This window comes from Leucoraja erinacea, chromosome 2 (genome assembly GCF_028641065.1).
Source record: "Leucoraja erinacea ecotype New England chromosome 2, Leri_hhj_1, whole genome shotgun sequence".
Classification (NCBI taxonomy): domain Eukaryota; kingdom Metazoa; phylum Chordata; class Chondrichthyes; order Rajiformes; family Rajidae; genus Leucoraja; species Leucoraja erinaceus.
Window position 1 is genome coordinate 19,458,640 of NC_073378.1, and position 23,625 is coordinate 19,482,264.

The window sequence follows — 23,625 nt, forward strand, 5'->3', positions numbered from 1 at the left end:
GATGGCATATTTGAATACCATAGCTACCGCAATTTGATTAAAGCTTACGTCAAATTGAATGCTAAGCTGCATTGAAATTCCAGAGCAAACAAAATAATTCAGCCTGCATTAATTGATGTAGATAGGAGACAAATAGATCCAAGATTGTTTTTTTAAACTGCTAGAGAAACTTTGGAGGGGAAGGGATGAACTGCGTCAGGAATGAGAGTGGAGCAAAGATTGTTAGTGTACTGAAGTGAAAAGCAGGGGCTGGAATGTAAGAGGGGGAACCAAACAAGGGAGGGATGAAAAGCAGATGGAACTAATCTGGGGAAGGGGTAGGTAAAGGAAAGAAGAATCCCAAGTACATAGAAATCAAAAAAAAGAAACGGCTGGAGGAGCTCAGCAGGTCAGGCAACATTCTGAGGAACCTAATCTGAGGAAAGACATTCTTGCCATAGAGGGAGTACAGAGAAGGTTCACCAGACTGATTCCTGGGATGTCAGGAATTTCATATGAAGAAAGACTGGATAGACTCGGCTTGTACTCGCTAGAATTTAGAAGATTGAAGGGGGATCTTATAGAAACTTACAAAATCCTTAAGGGGTTGGACAGGCTAGATGCAGGAAGATTGTTCCTGATGTTGGGGAAGTCCAGAACATGGGGGTCACAGTTTAAGGATAAAGGGGAAATCTTTTAGGACTGAGATGAGAAAAACATTTTTTTACACAGAGAGTGGTGAATCTCTGGAATTCTCTGCCACAGAATGTAGTTGAGGCCAGTTCATTGGCTATATTTAAGAGGGAGTTAGATGTGGCCCTTGTGGCTAAAGGGATCAGGAGGGATGGATACTGAATTGGATGATCAGCCATGATCATATTGAATGGGCCGAACGGCCTACTCCTGCACCTATTTTCTATGTTTCTAAAATTTGTGGAAGCAAAGGGGTGGTGGGCGTTGTCGAATCCCTACAAAAAGAGACAGCAAATCTCATAGTTACAAAGAAAAAATGTTTGACGACAAGAGCAACAGACACGCTGGAACCTGTGGGATGGTTTCCCCAAGCCGTTTGGTGAAGTCATTCGCAGAATGCTTCGTCAGAAATCACAAGCACGCTTGAATGGCAGCGAGAGAGGCCTTCCCAATCAATTATTGCCTGCATTATCAACACACACTGCCCTCAAGATGGCAGTGATGCAGATGAGATGATCTCCCATCTCTTTGTGAGCAAGGTTTTGAAAAGCTTCATGTCGAGGTCCATGCCAAGCAACTGGGTAACATGGGATTCTTACCTATGGGCTGTCTCCAGGGATACACAGAGAGATACATACAGAGACAAACATTAATTGCTGCTGGAATATCATCAACCATGAGCGACACATATTGGTTTATCCTAACCTGTTGACCTCCCAGCTCAAGGAGATGTCTTGGTTCTTGGTTACTTGGTCCTCCAAAATATTCCAACTGGAATTTAAACTGGAGGTGGTGAAGGGAGGGATTAAGCCAGAAAGGGTTATTGGGAAGAAAGAGCTACTTTAAATTTAGTTGCATCTGGTTGGGTAACTATAGTTGGGTGGAGATTATTCCATGCTTTAATTGTGCGGGGGAAGAACGAGTTGCTGTACACATCTGTCTTTGTAGCTGGGATCACAAATTGGATCGAATGCCCTCGTCTGCTCCTAATTGGTCTGGGGTTGGTGTAGGTCTTGTGATCTATGTCTAGCTGACCATTTAACATTTTGTAAAACAGGTCAAACGGTGAGCTTCACGTCTGTCTTGGAGAGGGTTCGACCCCAGAGAATTCAGAAGTTTCTCTCTCTCACACATAGGTGTTAGTAACAAATCGAGCGGCCTGTCTTTGGACACGTTCGATAGATGAAATGTTTTGCAAGTTAATGTTTGCGACAGACATATCCCAAGGAGCAGGAGTACATGCAGAGGATTTAGTGAATCTTGATACAGCCACCGCAAGGGCTGGCGGAAGCAGTATATCTAGGGACGGGTGCCACTGGACACAGAGGAGCAGGGCCCTTTATAGCAGCCTCTAACAGTTCATGGTGTATTGGTTAGAAGTACAGCAGACAGGAATAGAGAACAGAGTGTATGCCTCACAGTACTGGAAGCTCAGGTTCAATCCTGATCTCTGGTGTGGTCCATGTGGAGTTTGCATGCTCTTCATGACCACATTAATTTCCTCTGACAGCCTTACGGGTTGGAAGGTTAATTTGCCCTTTGTGTAGTAATATCCGAGGAGAGATGATGAGAATATGCAGAGAATAAAATGAAGAACTAATGCGAGTGGGTAGTTGATGGTTGATATGGATTCTGTGAGCTGAATGGCCCGTTTCTGTGCAGTTTTGCAACATGTAGCATTCATAAATTGCAATTGAATGCCTCGTTTGGACATTACAGTGAAAGTAGAAAGGAGCATTTAATTATTCAGAAAAATATACAAGGGGATAATACATTTTGAAATAAGTAAACTACATCAGTTTGTCGCTCTAGACCACATAGTGGATGTTTAATAAGAGTTTGCATTCATCTTTCTTTGCTGACATCAAATATTCACTTAAAGGGGCTGTCCCACTTGTACGAGCTAATTCAAGAGTTCGCCCGAGTTTCCCCCGATTCGAACTCGGAGAATTACGGTAATAGCTGCTCGTAGGTACTCGGGGCTCTCGTGGACAGTTTTCAACATGTTGAAAATCTTCACGAGTGTTCACGAGCTTACTGCGTTTCCCGAGTACCTGCCGTTAGCGTTACGAGCGCTAAGACACGTCCCGAGCTCTGACGTACATTCTATGTACTTACCACGAGTTTGATTTATTTTTATTTAAACTTGCGAGGCTCTTGAATTCCCTCGTACAGTGGGAGCACCCCTTAAGACAACCAAATTTTTCACATTCTTTTGCTATTTTTCAATTTTTAAAAAATTACAAAACCAGGGACCAGAAGCAGTCATATCCAAATTTTTATTTAAATGCAAGGAGGAACACTCTTCAGTTGGCTGAAGGACTAGGTACCTTGCAGGGAATTCAATTCAAAAAATAATTTTAACTGTAAGTTGTGTTAAAGAAGGAACTGCAGATGCTGGAAAATCGAAGGTACACAGAAATGCTGGAGAAACTCAGCGGGTTCTAAAGAAGGGTTTCGGCCCGAAACGTTGCCCATCTCCTTCGCTCCATAGATGCTGCTGCACCCGCTGAGTTTCTCCAGCATTTTTGTGTAGGTTTGTTAGTTTGGCCAATGGAATATAGGCACCTTCTCAACTAGGCGGCAACATCAGTAGAAAGTAGAGATAGAGACAATGCAAGGTACAAGCAACATTCCCATTACATAGAAAATAGGTGCAGGAGTCGGCCATTCGGCCCTTCGAGCCAGCACCGTATACATTCATCAGCACCGTCACATTAATACTGTACGAATGCCAATAGTGGGGAATCTTTCCAACATTTCATTACATTGGAACATAATGACATCTCGTAGTGTGAAGCCATCTGTTATCAGGGGCCTGTACATACTGTCCCTGCTCTCTCAATTTAAAACAGTACCATAGATAAAGAAGCGGGAAGCTATTTGGCTACTCAAGCCTGCTCCATCTTTCATAATCCAACCTCAATCCACCTACACTCAATTTGTGATGTTCTAGTATCCAAAGCATCACTTAGCATTATCCTTCAGGCTAGAGAATTTTAAAGTAGTGCAAATGAGTAAATATTGAGCAGATCTTTCTTAAATCATGTTAAACATTAACATTAACCAGAGAAACTGCGTACCAGCTCTAGACTCTTGCAGTCTCAATAAACATCCTGTCAGATCTAACCTGCCATACTTTAGGCATTTTGTAGAGATCATTTGTCTTACTACACTCGAGTATATATTGGCCTGGCCTAATTAATTTCATGTTACGGCACAATGCCATTTGCTCATTTCAGAATTCAGACAGATGAATTATTACTGTATTCTAAAGCAATACCCTTCCTCAGCCATGGAAATCAAAGCAGCATACAGAATACCAAATGCATTTTCACCAGAACCCAACATCATTTACTTGTGTACCGTTGCAATAAATCCAACATACACTTCTTTCACCTAGTTGCTTTTACACCTGTATGTTCTTGTGAAGATCGCCAATCGTGTGCTAACCGTATGTTAAAGTGTGATACTGTTGTACATGCCCACCCCAGACGCCCCCTCCCCCCCCTCTCCCCCGCCCCCCCCCCCCCAGAGACTGCAGCGTGCAGCTGAACCTCCCAGAGCATGGTGGCCTAGAGGGCGGCCTATGAGCCGGACCCCCATGGCCAAAGACAAAACGTAGCAGGCCGAGGCCTAGAAGGAGTAGCCCACCAAGCCGGCCCCTGCTCGGCGAATCTGGCGGACCATGGCCTGGAGGGGGTGCCCGCCGAGCCGGCCCCTGCTCATCCCCAGAGGATGGAGCCGGTATTGTCGGACACGACACGGTGAGGAGCGAGGCCAGTAGGAGAGGGGGGGGGGGGGGGGGGGGGGGGGGGGGGGAAAACCGGGGTCTGGCCAACTGAGCCTTCAAGGTCAGCTGCAGGAGGCACCCCCTGGGTACAAAGGTGAACAGGCAAGGAGAGGGTTGTCTGTTCGCTGGTAGATCCACACATCCAAGGGAAGGCGATGGCTGGAGATCCTCCAGCAGCCTGGGGCTTGCCTGGAACACACACTGCTTATAATACCTAGAGTGTGGACTGGACTTGGCGTACAAATATTGTGCCGCTTGCATGCAGGACCAGTAGACCATTTCTGTACAATTTGCTAATTGAGGATGTGCTTAGGTTTGCACTTCACACTCGACAACAAAATCACCATTGATTGAACTGACCCACCACTAGATGCTAACAGTTAACATTCAATCCTAATTTATCACTAATTTATACTACTGAGTTGGGTGATCAGCCATGATCATATTGAATGGCAGTGCAGGCTCGAAGGGCCGAATGGCTACTCCTGCACCTATTTTCTATGTTTCTATCACATTTCAACTTGTCACACTAATGTGGAAAGCTTCATTTTATATTCCTTCTGTCGATTTCCTAGACACTCAATTAATCTGCAACACAAAGAATCAATTCCATACCAAGCTGAAGTCAGACACCTGTTGATTGCAGCATGGCTTGCATGCTACAACATGCCACAATAGTTCAGTTCAATGTCACGTGTTACCGAGGTACAGTGAAAAGCTTTTGGTTGCGTGCTAACTAGTCAGCAGAAAAACAATACATGATTACAATCGATCCATTTACAGTGTATAGATGCATAAGGCACACAAATGAAAGCTTGGAGGAATTGCTCGTACCAATGCATCCCTTACCGACAGGATCAATGTATTTTATACATGTTTTGAACAGGTCAGTGAATGACTTCACCTACAATGCTGAGAATTATCTGCACTCCATAACTTCTCATTTGCTTCCCATTAATAGATAATTATACTCAAGTTTCACAATCATATTTATGTATAGCAAGTACTCGGATCAATTTGGATAGCATGAAAAACAAAGCTTTTCACTGTTCCTTGGTACATGTGACGAGAACAAACCCAAATGCACTCAGACTGCCGAGGATGCACCCGGACCATGGTCACAATCGCAAACGTCAGACTGGCCTTCCTGAATGAACCTGCAGAAAGCAACTGGCCTAAGTGGAGTTTCTGGCTGCCTTCTCCAAACCAGTATTGATCAACTGGCAGAAGTATTTGCTGACATATTTAACCTTCCCCTACTCTATTTAGCTGCATCCATGGCAGACACCATCTCTCTGGACCTACCTTTGCCCCTTGAACATCTGATAGCAAAGGCACCAATGTCTGCCTCTTATTTATCAACTACAGCTCCACCAACATATCTCCAAACACATGAACTTGGCACCTCCCTCTGCTACTAGATTCTCCACTTTCTGACCAAGAGATCACAATCAACAAGGCAGGCGACAAAATACCCTGCACAATATTTCACAACCCATAAAACTGCATTCGCAGCATCTTTTTACACTCCCTATGCATCTCAACTGTGAAACCAAATCCTGCTCCAACTCCATTTACAAATTTGCGGATGACTCCATCACAAGTGGGCTGGATCTCAAACGGAGACAGCATACAAGACGACAGAGAGCTTAGTAACATGGTGCCAAGACAATCCCTAGGTGCTAAAATGGAGACGATCCAGGGCTTCAAGTTCCAAAATGTAAATATCACTAACAATTTGTCCTGGTCCAACGACAGTGACACTACAGCCATGAAAGCACATCAATGGTTCCACTTCTCTAGAAAGCATCCTATTACCCCTAGGCAAAAAGCTCTATTCAAGTAAACAATAAATTGCAGAGTTCTAAATGCAGCCTATTCCATCAATCAAACCAGCCCCCCCCCCCCCCCCCCCCCCCCCCCCCCCCCTCTTACAAAAAAAAAAAAACCCACCTCCATCTATTTTTGACAGTGCCTCAAGAAACCAGTCAGCACAATTAAGGACTACTCCCAGGCAGAAGATACTATCATTCTACCGTCAAACAGAAGATACAAAAGCATGAAAGTATATACACAAAAAGATTCAAAAACAGCCTCTTCCCCAGTGTTAGAGTCTTGAACGGACTTCTCATGTGCTACGGGTGAATTCTCGACCTTCCAATCTACTTCACTGCAGCCCTCACTTAAAAAAAATCTGTGCCCTCTGCAGCCGTGACACTATATTCTGCACCATTTCCTTTCTCCTCTGCATTTCCTTTGCTCTTTGGCAATATATTCCTACTGCTGAAAATTATGAAATAATCAGTCAAATGGCTGCAATTGCTGATCTGCCATTTGCTTGCCTATCAAATTCACCTAGCTCTTTTGTTCGGAATTAAACCCTTACTTTCAGACTTAATGGCATCCCTATCAAATTCACTATAAAATCCTATTATGTCTTTTGCTATGGTTATTAATTAAACCGCATTTTAGTGCAGAATATTGAATCTAAAATTGCCAATTCCCTGGTTTGGACTCCAGTTCAATATGAAATTGACCTGTGTGTTAACAATGGAAATAAGATTTGTCCAACATACATAAGTATATTGAACAAATCAAGTCCCCATGGATCCTTACAGTCCTAGAGTGGGAAATGATGCATTGAAACTATAAAATAGTCTGGCATTCTCTTTCTTTAAAAAAAAAAAGGGCAAACTGTTGGAGGCAGAATCAGCAGCAACCACAGGAGAGAAAGGAATCGTTGACATTTTGCATTGAGACCTTGCATCTTACCTCAGCCAATGAGTTCAGGATCTCAGTTCCACACTACTTTCCTTCCTCTCTACTGCCATCGCCCATCTGCTGCTGTTTAACACTCCTCCAGACAGATCAGCAATAAACTGGAGAGATAGTGGATTCTCCCCACCTTTGCTCTTTGCAACTCCGAAAGCTTGCTTTCTTACTTTCCTAGTTTCAATGCTGGATCATTGTACCTTAGTTGAATTAATGCTTGATCCTTCTCCATTGGTGCCTCCTGACTTTGCTTTCTAGTGCGATAGAAAGATTCAACAGGAAAATTGCAAATTCAGATAGTTTGGATATCCTTTCAATATGAAATTGACCTGTCATTTTAATATTCTAAATAAGGTAATGTCCCAATTCTCATAAGTATATTGAACAAATCAAGTCCCCATGGATCATTACCAACTTGAGTGGAAAATGATGCATTGAAACTATAAAATAGTCTGGCATTCTCTTTCTTAAAAAAAAAAAGGGCAAAAACTGTTGGAAAATGAATCAGCAGCAACCACGAGAGAAAGGAATCTTGACATTTTGCATTTTTGCATTTTACCTCCCAATGAATTCAGGATCTTTCAGTTACAGGCAACTTTCTTTCCTCCTACTGTGTCCGTCCATTCTACCCTGCTGTTTTGTCCCTCCTCCAGACAGATCACAATAAATGGAGAGATAGTGGCAGTTCCCCACCTTTCAATCTTTGCAACTCCGAAAGCTTCTTTCTTACTTTAGCTAGTTAAATGTACATGTTGTCTGGGGTTCTATGGAAATGCTTGATCCCTGATCCATTGGTGCCTCCTTTTTTGCTCTCTAGAGCTGCTTTGATTTCACGTCTGATTAACAACCAAAATTTGGATCGTTTATCATATCCTTGAGGGTATGATAATAATTCATTATTATATTCTACATTGGTAATTCCACATTCTCAGGAGGGAATTAAAAAAAAATCATTACTGATATCACAACCAACATTAAGAAACATTGATATACTCTCCAATGCATCATACCCATGTTCTATACCTCTTTCCACTCCCTGCAGAAAAAAAACAAAAATCTGAAAATGATTGTCTTTACCCGACTTTATAGTACTCTCCATTTTATTTTGTTTTTAAGGCCTTCCAAACTAATTCTACATCTTTACGCTTACAGGCAAAGTTACTTTCTCCTGACTGTGTCCGTCCATTCTACCCACTCTGTTTTGTCCCTTTTTTCCCCTAATGACGACATATCCCGGAACGCGCTTCAATCGCTGCACCGCGCCTCCAGAATAGCTGTTAAAAGTACATGTTTCAAATCAAAACAGCTGAAAATGGTTTGCCTTCTCCTCAAATCTTTATTTTTTTTTTTCCTTTACATATAAACAATTCAAAGGGAGAGCACTCAGCCTCTCAAAACTGTGCCAGCATTTAAAATGATCACATTGCAACTGCAACACCACATTCACACCATTGGTATTAACTTTTCAGCAATCTATTCCCACTTTACAAATTTTAAAAGACCGAGGTGGAAAGATTTTCAATCCTACGAGGGGAAAAAAAAATTGCTTCATCACGTTAAATGGGTGACCCTAACCTTTAAATAAAACTTATCTACTGTCAAACTCTCAAAATCTTAAATGTTTCTATTGTCACTCAAATTACAGTCGATCATGCCAGTCTAACCTTTGCTCAACATGAGACATTTCATCTATTCTCAGCATCATTTGAATAAACCTTCAGCACACAGTTCCCAGTGCACATTTCCCTTCCTTAAATGAAGACACTAATACTGCACACACGACTCCAGATATGGTTTCACCAACACTGTATACAACTGAAGCAAGATCTCCCCATTTTAGTATTCAATTAAGGGCCTGTCCCACGAGCATGCGACTCCATGCGGCAAGCGCGACCAAACCAGAAGCGGGGCCGCGTGGAGGTCGAGTGAGTGACATGAAGTTCGAGCGAAGTCCGCGGGAAGTTGGCGCGTGACGTACGGCGTCGAGACGGTGCGTACGGCGGCGAGGTGGCTGCGGGCCTGCAGGCCTTTGCCGCGCGGACTATTTGAACACAGTCAGTTTTTCGGAGCCCCGCGTGATGTCGGGACCAGCTCCGCATAAAACTCCATACGGCTCTGGCGATCGAAGTGGAACCGGCCACGCGAGGCCGTACGGCTCAAGCGACCACGTTAGGTTGCGCTTGCCGCATGGAGTCGCATGCTCGTGGGACAGGTCCTTTACCCTCAATAAAATTCTGTTGCATTTCCTAATGACTTGCTTACCTCCATACTATTCTTTTGCAAATCAGGCACTAGTATACCCAAATCCTTCATCTCAGCCCTCCATTCTCTTAATATTTTTTTATTTGCTGCACTAATCTTTGGTGCAGTATCTTATCAAATGCCATTTGTAAATCTATGCACAGTACATCCATAGGCTCCATTTTACACTCAGCAAGTTTCTTAAAAAATGATCACCTATAAATTGATCAAATGTAATTCTACTTTCACAAAACCATGTTCTTTCTGCCCACACGGTTCACATTTTTCAGTGTCCCGTTGTGGTTTTATTAATAGCTTTAGACATTTTCTCTATGACTAACAGGCCTGCAATTTCTCAGATTTCTATCTTCACACATTTTTTAATAAATGAGTTACATTTCCTATTATCAACATTCAACTCCACCTTCACCAATAGTGGGCTTCTCTATTTCCTTTACAAATCAGTCCTTTTGCAATCCATTCCATTAGATTGCCAAATATTATGACTGACAATGTTTCCTTTATTGGTTTTGATTTTCTTTTTACTGGATCCCTCACTTCCACAAACACTCATCTTTGTTGATTTTAAGTTCAATGTACTAGGCTATTCTATCGCTAAAGTCACATGTATCAACAAGCTTAAATACAACGAAAACCAAAAAGGTAGTTTCTCCTTTCCACAAATGGGACCAACAGTCAAGAAAATGCATTTCTCCCAGGCCCCATTTCCAACCCATAATTTGCCTTCTAAAGCTTTAACCCTGTCGCCAATTTAGAGATGCCTCAGATAATACTGGTAAAACCCACTCCTACAATGAACAGGGAGAGTCTGCCAGATGTGGAACTCGCAGCAAGATGCTCAGGGGCAAAGTCAGTCCAAAGACAGGCAGCTCGATTTGTTACTAACTCCTATGAGAGAGAAGCGAGTGTTACCAAACTTCTGAATTCTCTGGGGTGGAACCCTCTCCAAGACAGACGTGAAGCTCACTGTTTGACCTGTTTTTACAAAATGTTAAATAGTCAGCTCGACATAGATTACAAGACCTACACCAAACCCAAACCAATTAGGAGCAGACGAGGGCATTCGATCCAAGTTGTGATTCCAGCTACAAAAACGGATGTGTACAGCAATTCGTTCTTCCCCCGCACAATTAAAGCATGGAATAATCTCCACCCCACTATAGTTACCCAACCAGATGCAACTAAATTTAAAGTAACTCTTTCTTCCCAATAACCCTTTCTGGCTTAAGTCCTCCCTCCACCACCTCCAATTTAAATTCCATTTGGAATATTTTGGCAAACCAAGAAACCAAGGACTAAGAACTAGGGAATGCGTTTGCAGCATACAATGGAAAGCACCAGAAAGCCAGGAAAAGTACAACATGTACAAAAGTGAAATTAAAAGAAAAAATAACAATGCAGGGGGCATGAAAATATATATTTTTTAATTATTTTACGTGTCAATGAGTACCCAAGAGCATGATTGATAACTTTGGAAAGAGAAAGTCATCTTAATGACAGAGGGGTAACCCTTGGCAGGGGTGGAAGATCAAGCCACTTCTTAATAAATATTTTATTGCTACCATAATTTAAGAGGGGGATGCCACCAATGCTATTGTTAAGGAAGACCGGTAAAACATACTGGGTAATACAAATTTAGTGAAGCTGGTGCTCTTAAGGGTTTTGGAGTCTATGAAAATGCTTAAATTGCCAGGCCTAGACCAAAATATATCCCAGGCTGTTAAACGTAGCAAGGGCAGTTACTGTGGCATCTCCGACTACAACTCTCCATTCTTCCCTGGCTACAGCAATAGAGCCCGAGATGGCCGGAGATCCACTACCATTTTAATGTCGTAAACGAAGTGCATAAAAGTGGCAAGCCAAGCAATTACAACTATTTTAAACATTGAATTATTAGAATTTGCTCTGTGGGTCAGCACAAGCTATATTTAGAAAAGTAGCAGATTCATCAAGGATAGTCAGTTTAGATTTATAATGTAAAGGCCATGTATGACCAACTTGATTGCGTTTTTTCTTAATGTAAGGAAATAATAGATGTTAACAAGGGCAAGGCAGTTGATGGCAGGCTGGTTGAAATGATAAAGCCAAGATATCCTAGGGCAAAATTGGCACAAAGTTGAAGAAAAGGGGCCATTTGTGACCAGAAGGCTGTCAACTGTAGGGTTCCACAGGGACTAGTTTTTGATCCCTTCTTGTTTGGAATATAAATTAGTGATTTAGATCACAATGGGGTCATAGAGGTTTTTAAAAAAAAATGTTGAGGTAGACGGGCAGGTGAAAAGCTTTCGACTGCAGGCAAATAGATGGGTGGGAAAATGACAAAAGAGACAAATGAAATTTCATTGAGAGAAATGCAAGATAATCTGTTTGGGGAGGAAAGAAAATAGGAGGATATTATAAAGGGACAGCAGACATGCTTTTATACATTTCCCACAGATTCTTAAAAGTATAAGAACTTAGTGAGGTGGTTAACAAGGCTGATAGAATGGCATCCTTTGCCATCTGAGATACAAAAGCATGGAGGTATACAATGCTAATTGTGCCTCATGGAATAATGCATCAGCTTTGATCACTATATTTGAGTGATACGATGCACTGGAGATCTACAGAGACGTTACCAAGACTAAATTGTGGATGCAAGAACAAATATAGATAAGATGAGGTTATTTTCTTTAGAACAGAAAGCCAAAGAAACTTTTAATTAAATTTATAAAATTAGGTCTTTAGATAAAACTCCTTTGTCAGGATGGTCAAAAGCAAATGGACTGGGAGGCAGGATAAGAGTGTGAAGTCTAGAACTGACTGGAAGGGTAGCAAAGTTAGAAACCTTCACTAGATAAAGTACTTCAAGGTTAAGGTTTCCAAGGTCAGTTTATTGTCACGTACCAATTAAGGTACAGTGAAATTCAGATTACCAGACAGCCATACTAAAATAAGCAACAAGGCACACGACTACATAAAAGTTAACAAACATCCACCACAGTGGAGCCCCCATGTTCCTCACTGTGATGGAAGGCAATAAAGTCCAATCGCCTTCCTCTTTATTCTCCTGCAGTCGGGGCAGCCGAACCATCCGCAGCCGGTGGTCAAAATCAGTGTCAGGGCGATCGCAACTCCTGCGGCTGGAGTCCCCAATGTCGGTCTCTAACCAGAGAACACTGGGTCCACGATGTTAAAGTCTCGCAGGCTCCCACAGTTGGAGCCCCAAAGACGACCCACCGACAGGGATCACAAGCTCAGTGATGTGAAGTCCTGCAGGCTCCCGCGATGGAGCTCCCAGACAATCTCCAGCAAAGGGCACCAACTCCACGATGTTAGGCCGCAGTGCGGACGGAGATACAATATGGAGAAAAGAAACATTTAAATTGCATCTCCGTCGAGGTAAGAGATTAGAAAAAGTTTTCCCCAACTCACCCCCCCCACACAAAACAAGCTAACGACCACGAAGAAATATACATTTAACACATACAAAACAGACTCAAAGAAGGAAGGGACAGACGGACTGTTGACGAGGCAGCCATTGCTGGCACCATCAATGTGCACTTTAAGAACAGTGACCTGCAGGGCCATGGACAGAATACTGGACGGTATGATTCAGCCAAGGAACTTCCTTTGACGGCAACAGACATGAGCTGAATAGCATCCTCCCATGTCATGTATTTCCAGTTTCTGAAATCCTCCGATTAATACCAGTGGGATTCTGTGCTTCAGTTTTTAAATAAACCTCAAACTAATTTCCAACTCCAAATGCTGATGCTTTGACATGGAGCATGGCAGGGTTCCTTTGCTTTACAGCTAGTTACTCTCCAGATCTCAGCAAACATCCTTAACCCTTCCACTGGGCAGTCAAACAAACAACCCTTGCAAGTCCGAGCCATGGGTGCAGATGACGGCTCTTACACTGGTTGCAACATCCCCTACCAATACCATGTTATTTCACTCTTTCAACAGAAATGGCTTCCTATTTTATGGCCATCCAATTTTCAGACTCTGGACTGAGAGCCCTAGAGTTACACAACACCAAATCTTGCTCTTTAGCCCAGCATCCATGCTGATAAAAATGCCCCATCTATAGTAGTCTTACTTACTTGCATTTGACCCATATTCCTCTTCATTAACACATCAAAATGCCTTTTAAATATTACTGTCCCGGTCTCAACTTCATTGGGCAGCTCTGAAATACCCATCACCCTTTGTGTGAAAAGGTTGCCCCTCCGGCTCCTATTAAAAGCTTTCCTTCTCACTTAAAATCTATGCGTTCTAGTTCTTGATTTCCCTACACTGAGAAAAAGACTACAGTCACCCTATCTATTTCCCTTCTAATTCTATGCACCTCCAAGATCACCCCTTATCCTCCTGTGCTTCAATCAGGAATAAAGTATTAGCCTGCCCATCCTCTCCCTATAACAGGTCCCCAAGTCCTGGCAGCATCTTTGTTAATCTTTCCAGCTCGCCAATGTTCTTCCCATAGCAGGGTAACCAAAACGGAACGCCATGTGAGGCCATGCCAATGTCTTGTAGACCCAATTCCTATAGTTGGTGCCCTACCCAATGAAGGCAGCATGCCAAAAGCCTTCTTCACCACCCTATCTACCAGCAACATCACTTTCAGGAAACTTTGTACTTGGACTCCGAGGCCTCTGGTCTCTACAACAATTCTCAAGGCCCTTCTGCTCATTGTAAAGACCCTAGCCTGTGAGGTGTTCCAAAATGCAACGCCTCACACTTTTCTGCATTAAATTCCATTAACTGTTCCTTGGGTCACGTGCAGCTGATTAAGAGCCTGTTGTATTTCAAGGTAATAATCTCTGTTGTGTACAACTACTATTTTACTGTTATATACAAACTTACTAATAATGCCTTCACACATTCTCATCCAAATCATTGATACAGATGACAAACAGCAATGGGCCAAGCGCAGATCTTAAAGGCACTCCATTAGTCACAGGTCTCCAGTCGCCCACCAACCATTGATTCCTGCCATCAAGCCAATTCTGTATCCAGTTAGCTAGATCACCCCCGAATCCCATGCAATCTAACCTTGTGGTTAATCCGTGGAAGTCATTGTCTCAGACGGCTGTAAACTCCCAGGTCTTCAGGTATTTTTAAAGTAGAGATTGATAAGTTCTTGACTAGCAAGGACATCGAGGATTACAGGGAAAAGGCAGGAGAATGGTGTTGAGGGGAAAATAGATCAGCCAGGATTCAATGGTTGAGTAGACTCGATGGGCAATTGGCCTAAACTTCTGATCCGACAACTAATGAACCTCCAGAACAGCTTACCATGCGAAACATATTTAAAGGCATTGTGGATGACTTCAAAATTAAGACATGACTTCAGAATTAAGGGACAGAAGTTTAGGGGTAATATGAGGGGGAACTTCTTTACGCAGAGAGTGGTAGCGGTGTGGAATGAGCTCCCAGTGGAAGTGGTGGAGGCAGGTTCATTGGTATCATTTAAAAATAAATTGGATAGGCATATGGATGAGAAGGGAATGGAGGGTTATGGTATGAGTGCAGGCAGGTGGGACTAAGGGGGAAAAAAAATTGTTCGGCATGGACTTGTAGGGCCGAGATGGCCTGTTTCCGTTCTGTAATAGTTATATGGTTATATGGTTATATGGATGTCCATATAGACTGCATCTAAGGCCCTGCCATTGTCAACCTTCTTGGTTCCCTCTTCAAAAGGTTCAGTGAAATTTGAGAAGTTATTCTTTGCAGCCCGTCTTAAATAGAGATACAACATCAGCCACCCTCCAGTCTTCCACAAACTCACGGGGCAGCAATGGTTTGGATATCTCAGCCAGGGCTCCTATAATTTATTTTCTAGCAGCCAGTGTCTCTGGAAATGTATCTTATTTGTACTTAGAAGACGAGTAGCATCTCCTCGACTATAATACAGACCTCTAGATATCTTATTTAATTGTCCAATTGGCTTCATGTCTTTCTCCACAGTAAAAACAGAAATATTAATTTGAATATTCACCTTGTGCGTATGTTGCAGTTCCACACATAGATTGGTTTCGGAGGAATTCTACACTCTCATTAGTTACCCCCTTTCCTTTAATATTCATATTAAAAATCTCTTTGGATTCCCCTTAATCTCATCTGCCAGAACCTTCTAATGCCCCCCTATCTGGCCCTTGATTTAATTCTGAAGCATGCTCCTCAATCCTCCAGGGATACACTTGATTCCAACTGCCTATAGCTGACCTGTCCCTATTTTCCTCAGCAGAGCTTCAGTTTCTCTCATCATCCAGGGTTCTTTACTCCTACCTGCCTTGTCCTTCACTGCAACAGGAATGTGTATACCTTGAACTTTCACCAGCACACTTAAAAGCATCCTACAATCTGGGCATCCCTTTGCCCACAAACAACATGCACCAATCAATTAAATTCCTGTCCAATACCGTTAATGTTGACTTGCCCCATGGAATCAACATCCTCATATTTTGAATAATTGCAGAGATCGGAAGTATATAGGAGTACAGATGAGAATCAGGATAAATGTCCTGCATTGCAGAGAAAATAATTTTCATTTTCTCATTCCAATCAAAGAGTTACAGAAAGAAAGTCGGTTATAGATGGATAAGATTTGATTAACATTTTCCAAATAAATGAATATTCAAAAATGAATCAGTTATACTCAAGTTCATCCAGCTAAACTTTAATGTTGCCATTTGTTAAAAAGTGGGATTCACCGTCTTTTTTCATTTTCAGATGCCAATTACAGATTATTCCTTGATGTTTTACCAGTTTCTCAACAACAAGGTTGTACAACCAGTGGCCAATAACTAGCAGAAAATTGTCTACTAGTTGGCCTCAAAGCTTTGGAGAATTCAAAACAAGACAGATGCTAATTAAATGCCATCTACAATTGGCCTATATGCATATTGGCTTAAAACAAAAATCTCAATGTACTAATTGAATATAAAATGCTGTATATTTTCAAGGCAACACTATTGGATTTTCAACAGTATTTTTGTACTAAAAGCCCATTTACAATGCTAAAAAGAAAAAGTCTACAATTCACAACAAATATAAATGGCACAGAATTCCCCAATACTAATCTATTTCTTGAACTATAATCTAATCTAATTTATACCTTGATTAGTAAAGGTGTCGGGGGGGAGAAGGCAGGTGAATGGGGTTGAGGGGGGAAAGATCGATAAGTCGTGGTTGAATGGCGGAGTAGACTTGATGGGCTGAATGACCCAATTCTACTCCCAGTTGATCTTGGGCAAAAGGACACAGTACTCAGCAGGTCAGACAGCATCTCTGAAGAACATGAATAGGTGGCATTTTAGGGTCAGGACCCTGGTCTTGGGCAATGATGGTTAACCAATCTGAATCCCACTCAGATTTTTCTTTGAAACCCATTTTCAGAATACAGGCTTAATTTTTCAATTTTGTTTCTTATTTAGCCACTTCAAATAAACCTCCTTGTAATACCATAATATTTATTACTTATTTCTGAAGATCCAAATGTGTAGGAAGGATCTGCAGATGCTGGTTTACACCGAAGATATACACAAAAATGCTGGAGTAACTCAACGGACAGGTAGTATCTCCGGATAGAGGAAATGGGTGATGTTTCGGGTGGAGATCCTAAACGTCACCCATTCCTATCCAGAGATGCTGCCTGTCCCGCTGAGATACTCCAGCAGTTTGTGTATATCCAATGATCCAAAGTAGCTATAGTTTTCAGATTTGGAACAACATAACTTGATATCATGGTTTTGTGGCAACAATCTATAAAAGTACAACAATTACCCAATCTTTTTTACCTCTGTACTACCAGGCCACAGGATTGTTATGCACAATACATGCATGGCATTTCCCCACCTTGTGTTAAAGACTTGCATTGTAACAGACTGAGGGAATAAAAGTAAAAGTAACATTTCAAAACTTACAAACGTTAGTGCAACGCAGTCTTCTGGACTGATTATTTGCAATACTTCAAACCCAAGATCCAGTCTTCTCATTGGGTTTTACTGCTCCAACATTTTGTAAAAAGTAGTAACTAAGGTTTGGAATTTCCTGGAGACGTACCCTTTAGTAAAGGCACATTATGCCTCTATAAGAGAATAAGGTGTGTGCTTTCCAAGACTTGATGCTGCAAATAACTCGGGTCACTGGTTGCATGATGCCAAATGTTAGTCTCTGGCCTTTGTTGGAACAGTGACAAAAGCTAATATCATATTGCTGCCTTCCACTGTAATGGTATAGAGCAGTGTAGTATAAAATTGCCCTTGTGCCAGAGTTAGATAGTTGTTGATTCAAGTCCAATTCCAGATATATGATCATTAACACTAGTAACAGGTGCTTTAGGTGCCATCTTTTGCAAGTAATGGTAAACCAAGGTCCCGCCTGCTCTGTCCAGTGAACAAGTAAAAGGTCCAAAACATTTTAAAGAACTGGGGTATTCTCTCCATTGTTTTAACCAGTATTTACCACGCAGCCAACACCAAAGCAGGTCACTGTTATACTATTTGTGGGAGCTTGCTGTGTGTGTCTTATTACAGAGCTCATATTTCCTGCAAAACTCATTTGACTTAGTACCTTAACAGCTTTCATGACTGAGAACACCTACTTAAATGCAGGCTTCTTTTCTCCCAAATTCTACAACAAAGGGTTTGCAATGGGTTTAAACAGAATATAATAGACCACAGATGCTGGAATCCTCAGCAATAAACAAAGTGCTGGAGGAACTCAGCTGGTCGGACAGCATCTGGGGAGGGATTGGCTGGAAATGTTGAAAGAAGAGTCACATCGCATGTCACCTGCCCATTTGCTTCCCAGATGCTGCCTGACCAGCCGAGTTCCTTCACCAATTTGGGTCTTTTTAACTTTTATTATTGCTCAAAAACATATTGGTTTAAATGGTATATTCACCGTCATGGAATATTACAAGGCAGCCAAAGAAAAATATTCAAGGGTGTATGTAGTCAAAGCTTCCTCAAATTAAAATGCAATATTTCCACTAATTCCAGGGAATTCTGGGGAAGAAGTGTTTGGAAAGTATCGAGAACCTATGTCACGTACTGGGAGCACAGTAGCCTTGCGAGTACAACATCTCAAAAACTATGTGTAATAAGGAACTGCAGATGCTGGTTTAAACCGGAGATCGACACAAAAAACTGGAGTAACTCAGCAGGACAGGCAGCATTCCTTCTCTCCAGAGATGATACCTGTCCCACTGAGTTATTCCAACTTTTTGAGTCTAGCTCAAAAACTATAATTAGTACAGGTGTCAGGGGTTATGGGGAGAAAGGAGGAGAATGGGGTTAGGAGGGAGAGATCGATCAGCCATGATTGAATGGCAGAGTAGATGATGGGCTGAATGGCCTAATTCTGCTCCTATCACATGATCTTAAGACCTGCCTGTCCCATCAACTACTGCCCATCTCAGCTGAGGACCATCTACCTTTCCCATTGTGGCTTCATTAGTTGTCTCAGAATCGACAAAATGGAGTGGAAACAAGTTATCCTCAATCACAAGGAACTGCCAATGCCAACTGCATCATTTCAATTCAATTGAATAATGAAGGCAAGTAGCACCATCAGTTAACATGAATTAAATCCACTGGTTGACCCAAAGTTACATTTTAACTTTTGAAATGGAATAGTTTAAAGGCCTTTGAAAGTGTAGCAATTTTGGTTTAGCAGTTCATTTACCCAGTCTTGGGATACAGGGTTGGCATGGGGTTAGCACGAGGAATCCACTATCTCCTGGTTGCTTCCTCATTTTCCTTCCTCAGTTCTTGTTCCAGAGTTTACTCAAACCACAGGAGCAATAATACCAGCCAACACACTAATCATAAATACTTCAAACTTATTTCTCAATTGACAACCAAATAATTCATTCAATGCAGCACAACCACTTCACCCAGGCAGCCACTGCCACTGTTGTTTGGCACATTATTGCAACTGAACAAAATCACCAGTGATTTATTGTGACATTTCCAAATACATAAAAATCAAGTTTACTGGAGGATCAAAAGGCACCATTTAAATGTTTGTGCTTGATAATAAACAGTGGTGCAGCTGGCAGAGTGGCCTCCGGTGCTGTCTGTGTGGAGTTTGCAGGTGCTCTGTGACCACGTAGGTTTCTTCTGGGTGCCCCAGCTTCCTCTCACACCCCAAAAGGCGTGCGGATTTGTAGGCCAATTGTAGGCCTTTGTAACTTGCCCCCAATGTGTATGGTGTGGATGAAAAAGTGGGATAACAGTACTAGATAGCAGGAGTATGTGCTAAGGGGCACACTGAAGCTTGGTGCAGCCATCGCCACAGCAGTCTGGGTTTCTTCTGCTGCTGTAAATTCGGGGGCAGATATGGTGGAGACAGCCCTCAAATGAGGGAAGGGATATTACGTCAGTGGGCCATATGAGTGGCAAGTGTGCCGGGATGTATTCATGTATAATGAATGTATAACCTCGGAGAATGTCGGAAGAATTTTTGCACAGTTCTTGTTTTATATATATTTTAAATTCTGAATAAAGTTTATTTTGATTTTAAAAAGAACTAGTGTGAATGGGTGACCAATGGTCAGCGTAGACTCAATGAGCCAAAGGGCTCATTTCCATTCTGTATCTTGAAGTTAAATCTTATTGCCGGTAATCCAAAATCCATACATTGAACTACAATGCATGATCAGGAGAAAATTGTACTGAACCGAGTTTTCAGTCATCTGCTCAGTTGGACGTTAGCGTTTTCAACACACAATACAATGAGGAAAATTCTTCTGCTCAAAGTTGATCAGACAATATCACCAAATAATCCAAGTTGTCTTTCGTGGGATATCTAGGTGTGCAGATTTACTATTCAATTGAACTGCATGAAAACAGACAACACTTCAAAGTGGTCATTAGCTTCTGAAGCAGCTTGGGATATCCCAATAACTTGAAAGATGTAACATTTCCTAAGATTGGAGTCCATTACTCTATCTAATAATGAAGCTGCGTGCAATCGATCCCATTGTGGTATTTCTTTCTTTGAATTCCATTCATTAGAAACAGTTGGCATTCCAATCGCAGGTAATGAATCCATCATCTTCAGATGGACACAGGAGATTACATTGTTTTAATGTTTGATACATAATTAAGAAATAAATACTGGAACTATACACGTGCTGGGATTACCTTTACCATATGTGTAGGAAAGAACTGCAGATGCTGGTTTAAATAAAAGGGAGACAAATGTTGGAGTAACTCAGCAGGACAGGCAGCATTTCTGAAGCAACCAAATGGGTGACGTTTCGGGTCTGAAGGAGGGTCTCGACCCAAAACGTCACCCATTCCTTCCCTCCAGAAATGCTGCCTATCCTGCGGAATTATTCCAACATTTTGTGTCTACCTTACATTGACATAGATCCAATTTTATATTTCAAAAGGACACACTGCGAGATGACATCCATTATTTTGTAAAGTAAGCTTTTAAAGGCAGAGGTCAAAGTAAAATAAAAAAATCAAGGATTCTTAGTTTGAGGTCATTAAAGTATGCCCAAATGCATTGATTTGTCCAGCAACTCTGTCTTAACCAAATGTTATAATAGATGACCCTTTGTGCCAAGCATAAATGACTGGCACCTGCAGATAATGAACCACATAATTACAAATGCCAGGAATTCCCTTAGAATGCTTAATGTTGCATTTCTTCAAACATCATTACTTCCCAAACAACTTTGCATACATCATGGGATTTAGCGAGCTACACCTGCAAGAACTCAAGTGCGCATCCTGGTAAAATTGCGGTTATAAAATTGGGCAACAAAAAAAAACTGCAACCTCAATCGTCTGATCTTACTGACAGTAATAAAGTCCACACACGATTAGTTCCAACAAGCAATTGTTCTGTCTTGTCATTGTTAATACAGGTATTATTGATAGAGATGAACTGTCATATTTGATCATATGCATAACCAACGATGAAAACAATAGTTGTTTGCATTCAGGTAAGTTTGTTTAAAAGCTTGTACCCGTCTTACACTAATACCACAAGTCGCAATAGCATCCTTGGATTGGGGGGGGAGAAATAAGATAAAAGACTGGGAAATTTATTAAGTAGGAAGAAAATACTGGCATTTCCAGAAAAGCGAAACATGTTAAAGCTATAACTTTTAAGTTGTGTTTCATACGTCACTGGTTGCAGATTAATTTCATTATTAAACGCTGTGATATTGACTCTGCCTTTCAAAGCAACCAGAGTGTTAGTACAGCTTCCATCCATTCGCTGTCAGAGGACGAAAGTTATGTCGGAAGGAGCGAGCTGTCGATATAGTGTCTCTACAGATCCACGGAAAACTCTGCACCACTCCAACTTCGCCCTGTGCTCCAAGGGTGCGATTAGGTCACAAAAATGCGATTAACTGGTTTACTTTCTCCAACAACACGCACTTCAGCTCGGAATATGTGTAAACTTTCCCCCCAAAATAACCCCATAAACACCTACGTGCTACTTTGTGGCGTTCCTTCGCATCTCCCGGGGGCGGTGGTCCTGCAAACTGTACCCGGTTTCCAGACATTTACCGCCGAATTGGGTTTTTCCCCCCCTCTACTTCTTCTCCTCCTTGCCGCCCGTTTTAAGGGGAGAAGACGAGGGTTTCCGTGGAGCGCTGGAGCTGACCGCCTTGCAGAGAGAGCTGTTGGAGACGGCAGCTCAGACGCTCTCTCTCTCTCTCATGCACTCGGGCTGCTGTCAGAGTGCAGCGCACTCCACGCCAACACTGCGGTAGTGGGTCCGCCCCTTCATCGGCTCCGATGGCCGGAAGCCTCCGCCCGCCTGCCTGCCCGCCTTCACCTGGCCAGCTACTCGAGGGGCGAGCGAGGACTGAGGAAAACCTCCTGAGAGGAACGAGTGCAAGCGCCGTCCGCGGCCGCATCCAGTCGGCAATTATTTATAATATGATTGCAGCTAGACTGCGTCATCTTTAAATCGCTTGCTGCAAGGTTGATATACGTAAATAGAAGGGGAAAAAAACCCTCCCGCGTATTTAAATTGTGAAAACAGAGGGTGTGGATTGTGCATTACACGCGGGGGCAAATATTCTGCAAAAGCATATCAAATATGTGTGTTTTTTTTAGTTTCCAGAAAACCAAAACGATGTGTGTTTTTTTTTTCAACTATTGAAATGAATTTGCTGTCTTATTGCATTTTGAATTGAAAGCCTTATTTTGTCATTTCAAAGTCTCTGGGATGGCGTGGAAGCGCCTTGTTCCCAATTCATCAACTCAGCTGTTTTATCAGTATTGTACATATGTAGCGTTGAACCAATATGAAATAAATAAATTAGCATTACATTTCCTCAAAATGTTTTGAATTACGCCTCTCTTGCCTCTCTTGGTTGCGTTTACCTAACTTTATTTCGGAACGGATTTTAATTGTCATTTCTGTGTCCCGAGTCTTCGAAATTATGAGGCAGTGTTACATAATAAGAAACACAATTCAATATGTAACAAAATGAATGGGGGATAAACAAAATAAACTAGAAAAAATGATCATTGTCTTTTAAGTGCATTTCTATAATACAATACAAATCGTGATCCTAACATGAGTTAATGTTTAAGAAAGAACTGCAGATGCTGGAACAATCGAAAGTAGACAAAAAAAAAATGCTGGAGAAACTCAGCGGGTGAGGCGGCATCTATGGAGAGAAGGAATAGGCGACTTTTCAGGTCGAGACCTTTAACTAGGTCGTTAACTAGATCTAACATTGAGATCGTGCTTTAAAAAGCTCTGTTTAGCGTTAATCTAAACTATTAATTTAATTGAATTTGGGTAAAGAATATTGTTGATTTGAAAAGGTGCATTTACTTTTAATGAATTGCACAGTACAATTTTTTTAATATTCACCTTATGTTTTCATTATTCAAGGATTAACTTGATTGCTTTCTCGCAAATAATTACAATGTCCGCCTTAGGAAAAGAGTATTTGCAGTCCAATGTATTTTTAGTATACTACAACAGCTATTAATGGAACACCAAAATCCTTTCAAGCAATAATTGGTTGGTTCAGGATTTTTAACAACTACATTATTTTAACCTTTTCTAATCAATGCAGTTCTTGCTCACTGTTAAGTTACCTATAACTTTTTTTTTTGCACCATGGTAGGAGGAGCCGTCTCTCC

The 23,625-nt window shown here is 41.8% G+C and overlaps 1 protein-coding gene across 1 annotated transcript in view; it reads right to left on the minus strand.

The window, feature by feature from the left end:
* LOC129707398 (sickle tail protein homolog) overlaps positions 1-22,813 on the minus strand; it is a 304,688-nt gene extending 281,875 nt beyond the window's left edge. Inside the window, exon 1 of the mRNA XM_055652413.1 lies at positions 21,950-22,813. Coding sequence (XP_055508388.1) covers positions 21,950-22,022 — 73 coding nt within the window. The 5' untranslated portion in view covers positions 22,023-22,813. The remainder of the gene's footprint in view (positions 1-21,949) is intronic.
* Positions 22,814-23,625: the final 812 nt, after the last annotated feature.